We start from the raw sequence: 3902 nt of genomic DNA, 5'->3' as shown, positions 1-3902 counted from the left end.
CCGGCGTCTGCAAGAGCAGGAGGTCGGTTTGGCCAGCGCCAAGGTGGCCACAGCTGGCCACCGCGGGTGGTGGTCGCGGCGGGGCGATTCACGCAGAACGGGCCCTTCTCCCGCCGGCGGCAGCGGCAACGGCGGCTCTTTACATACAGACAAGCTGAGCTGCGGTGCCACCTGGGCCGCCAGCCGGGCGCGGCTGCTGATCAGAGTCTGCAGGACTGGACCGGGAGGCGCAAAGAGAAGAGAAGAGAATTATGGAGAGGGGGAAAGCGAGCGCCCCGCTGGGCTCCTGCCACCGCGGCGGGACGGGGCTGCGGCTGCCAGAGCATGGCCCGTGGTCACGGAGAGACCGGCCGGTCCTTAAAACGAGAGCTGCCCGTGTCCCCACGGGAAACCGCCTGCCCTGGACACGGAGCGGGACAGTGGGGGCCGGGGGACCCGCGTTACCTTCCCGGGCGACGCCGGAAGCCGCATCCAGGGCTTTGGTGCTGAGGTTGCCCAACATGCTGTCCACGGCCTCATGGTGCCTGAGGAAGCAGGGCCGGATGACCTTCTGGTAGAGCACCTGCGACCCGTTCCAGGACACGGGGGCCATGCACCACAGCAGGAACAGGCACTGCGGGGAGGAGATGTGCAGAGCTGGAAGGTGGCCGGGCAGAGCAGGGGCAGGGATGGGGCAGCAGCTGAACTGCTCCAATCCCCCCCCCAAGCCTGGCCCAAGGCTGGAGCTCGCTGGAGGTACCAGGACCTCAGCTGGCTCCACACTGGACCGCGGCCCCACCACTGCTCCGCTAACAGGGCAGAGCCCACCACGCCTGGTTTCTCCACCGTCAGCCAGCAGGAAGGAGGACTCCAACCCCAGCAAGCCGTTACCTTCCCAGCATAGTAGAAGGGGAACCAGTAGAGGAAGGTGTCGGAGAAGAACTCGGCTATGCTGAAGACGCCGTACACCACCCAGTACGTCAGCCACGTGGTGTCATCCTCCTTGTTGGAGCTCTCGATGGCTTTTATGCTGCGGTAGGAGAGGGGCAGGGCACTGCTGCTGCGGTCCTGCTGCCAGGGTAGGCACCTCCTTCCCAAGTCCTCCAAACCCTGGAGCAAACCTGCCTACGAGGTGCCCCAAGCTGGGACCATGCCAGGTCCCAATGTTCTCAGGAAGGACTCAAGAGCTTCCCAATCATAACTGCCTGGTCAGTGGCCAGGGAGACCCTCGGCTAAGGGCAGGGAACACTCCCCAGATGTTGCAGGGAGGCTGGGCTGGGCCACGGGTACTTACGAGACATAAGCGGGGTAGGCGAAGCCGATGAGGTTGCAGAGCAGCGAGGCGCCGTAGCCAAACACGAGGTACAGCCCCAGGAATGACACAGAACCTGCCAGCAGGGACAGAAAGGACCGTCACATCCCTGCTGACACCAAGACAGCGAGGAGAGACCCCGGCTCAGTCCGCTGAGTGGGTTTCTCATCCCAGTAGTGAGAAGAGGTGCATGCTGGGACCCTCCAGTTGGGAATAACAACCACCCCCGACTAGTTCCAGCACAACCCTCTGCACACCAGACCACTGAGGTGCTCGACACGCTGCTCGCGCAGCTGCACTGAGCCACAGCGCATGGCAGAGCCTGTCGGGGGACACAGGGGCTTGCTCATCTGTTTGTCTGTCACCGTTTGTCCCCTCCCTGGCCCAGAAGGGACTTTACCACAACAAACTTGCAGCACTTTCAACCTGTCGCCAGCCTGGCCGCAGGCCAAGGCTGAGATGTGGGAAGCGGAGGCTGTAATACACACCTACAGTCCAAAGTCAAGGCGTTGAGCTTCTCCACACATGGGGCTCGGAGCCACTCAGTGTTTTGATAATGACTGTTCAAGGACAAGCCTTGCTATTGGAGCCAGCGCCAGGAGCAGCCTTGCTGCCAGAGCCCGAGTCTCCTTTCTGCTCCCTGTACACATCTACACGAGCTTGTGCTGAGCAGCAGCCGCTGTTCCTTAAGGATTCAGCCCCCTGAGAACCAGCAATCCAATCCTGCTTCTCTGGTATTCAATTAAATCGTTCAAATTAAATGTAAGCCAAGGCTTGGGTCATCTGGAGCCTACCCAGCCCTCAGCTGCTTGCAGGAGGCAGGATCAGCAGAGCTGGACCAGCCAGGGGCAGCCGGGGCAAGGAGCTCTTGCTGCCGAAACCACGGTCACAGCCCGGAGCCCTCGCTCACGCCTGGGCTCTGAGGGCTGGAGGACACCAGCACCCAGCAGCTCCCTCCCAGCCTGCCCGAGGCAGCTGAGACACAGACCCCGACGGGGCAGAGGGCAGGAAAGCAAAGCCTGCGTCGAGGGCATTTAGTGTCCCAGCCCAGCAGCACCCCCCCTGCCCTGCGCACACACTCCTCCGTTAACGTAAGCGCCTCGCCCTGCCGCAGGAAGGAAAGCCAGGACTTAAACTGTCTGTGCTGGTGAATTAGGAAAGCCCTTGCTTGGGCTCAGAGGACGGATTATCCCTGCCCTGCTCACTGCAGCATTTCTGTGCCCTGCTCTGGCCCCTGGTGCGGGGCAGCCACGGCTCCGGGCACGCACGGGGCTTCAGGTCTTTCCTAGGAGACGGGCAGGAGCAACACGGCTTTGGAGCAACCAAAACCCCCCTTTAAGGAAAACTAACAGGCAGGTTCAGGCAGCACTGGGCTTTGTTCCCCCAAGAGTCTTGGAAGGGATTTATGAGCTAAGTTGTGCCCCCAGAGAAATTTATGCAATAGCAAAAAAAAAAACCAAACCAAGTGAAAGGCTTCACTTACAAAGAAAAGCTGCTGAGGGGGGCAGCCGCAGCCGTCCCACTGTGCCTGTCCTGGCAAGGAGGGCAAGTGGCCAGCGTGATGGCCTGCCTGACCAGCCCCAGGCCTCGGGAAGGGGACACCGGCCTCCCCCAGGTGATTTTTACCAGCCGAAGGTGCCGCGCAGCTGATCTGGCTGTGCTGCCCAGAGCCCAGGCAAGACAGGCTCCAAACTGCAGCCCGTGGGTCACTACTGGCTCCAGAGATGCAGAACCAACCCGCACGGGTTCAAACACAAATCAGGAATTGTTCCAGAACCAAAGGAGGGAGAAATCGGGTATTTTTAGTTTAGCAGCAGCTTCTCCTTTCCAGGGCAGGGACCGAGAACATGGGACCATCACTCGGGTGGAAGCGGTGCCTCCGCTCCTCCCCTACCCCCAAAGCCCATCACACCCGAGCACGACTAAAGCCCCGGCTCTGTTTTGCTCGCCAGATGCCCAACGCCGCACACCACATCCAAACACAACCCGCTCGCAGCGGCACGTGCCCCTTCACAGACCCTTTTCCCCTTTGGAGTGGGGAAACGAGCCCTGCGGCAGGTCAGAGGCCCCGAAATCGCACTGAGAGGTGAAAGGTGGGACACAAGGAACCGCGAAACCCTGAGCCCCTCCTGGGAGGTTTTATATCAAAAATATCAATTCGGAGAACGCAGATGGGCAAGTAACTTGGCAGCAGGATGGGGCTGAGGGTCAGAGCCGCAGCGAGGACAGAGGAGAGGGGTCACGTCGTGCCAGGAGGACGCTCCCCGGGGAGATGGCAGCTCGTTTCTCATTAATGAGCAACAGGATCTGGTAACAGCCGGACCTCTGCCCTCCCGCCGGGGACGGAGTCGAGTCCCACTGGGCGAGCGGGACGTGGGGACGGGCGCTCCTGTCCCCAGCCGCCACGATCTGAGGGTCACCCACCAGGGAGCAAGGACACTCCCCCTCCCCAAATCAGGGGTCTCGAGGGTCCGGCCGACACCTCCGGCACACGGACCCCGCGCGGGTTTCGGGGTGCGTCTCCCCCCGGGTCGGGGCGCGGTACCTGGCACCTGCTGAAGGCGAGGACGGACGGCGCGGCCACCCCCAGGCCCCCACCCCCTGTCTCTTA

General features: G+C 62.0%; 2 protein-coding genes across 7 annotated transcripts in view; one reads left to right on the top strand and one right to left on the bottom strand.

Annotated features, from left to right (window-relative positions):
- The window catches only part of REEP6 (receptor accessory protein 6), a 7521-nt gene extending 5181 nt beyond the window's left edge, over positions 1-2340 (bottom strand). Inside the window, exons 1-5 of one of the 2 annotated variants that reach the window (XM_026864963.1) lie at positions 2280-2340; positions 1274-1367; positions 871-1009; positions 445-613; positions 148-215 (exon numbers count right to left, since the gene is read on the bottom strand). In XM_026864963.1, coding sequence (XP_026720764.1) covers positions 148-215; positions 445-613; positions 871-1009; positions 1274-1367; positions 2280-2325 — 516 coding nt within the window. In that variant the 5' untranslated portion in view covers positions 2326-2340. The remainder of the gene's footprint in view (positions 1-147; positions 216-444; positions 614-870; positions 1010-1273; positions 1368-2279) is intronic. The other variant, XM_026864964.1, reaches the window with a different exon arrangement.
- A 4-nt stretch (positions 2341-2344) lies between these two features.
- Positions 2345-3902, top strand: part of PCSK4 (proprotein convertase subtilisin/kexin type 4) — a 7183-nt gene continuing 5625 nt past the window's right edge. For 2 of the 5 annotated variants that reach the window (XM_026864956.1, XM_026864957.1), the window contains exon 1: positions 2348-3349. In XM_026864956.1, the coding sequence (XP_026720757.1) occupies positions 3139-3349 (211 nt within the window). In that variant the 5' untranslated portion in view covers positions 2348-3138. Of the gene's footprint in view, positions 3350-3504; positions 3602-3902 lie in introns of those variants that run through there. The other 3 variants (XR_003400025.1, XM_026864959.1, XM_026864962.1) reach the window with 3 other exon arrangements.

This window comes from Athene cunicularia (genome assembly GCF_003259725.1).
Source record: "Athene cunicularia isolate RWA chromosome 28 unlocalized genomic scaffold, athCun1 chr28_part1, whole genome shotgun sequence".
NCBI lineage: Eukaryota > Metazoa > Chordata > Aves > Strigiformes > Strigidae > Athene > Athene cunicularia.
The sequence above is the reverse complement of the archived record's forward strand: the minus strand, read 5'-3'. Positions and strand labels throughout refer to the sequence as shown.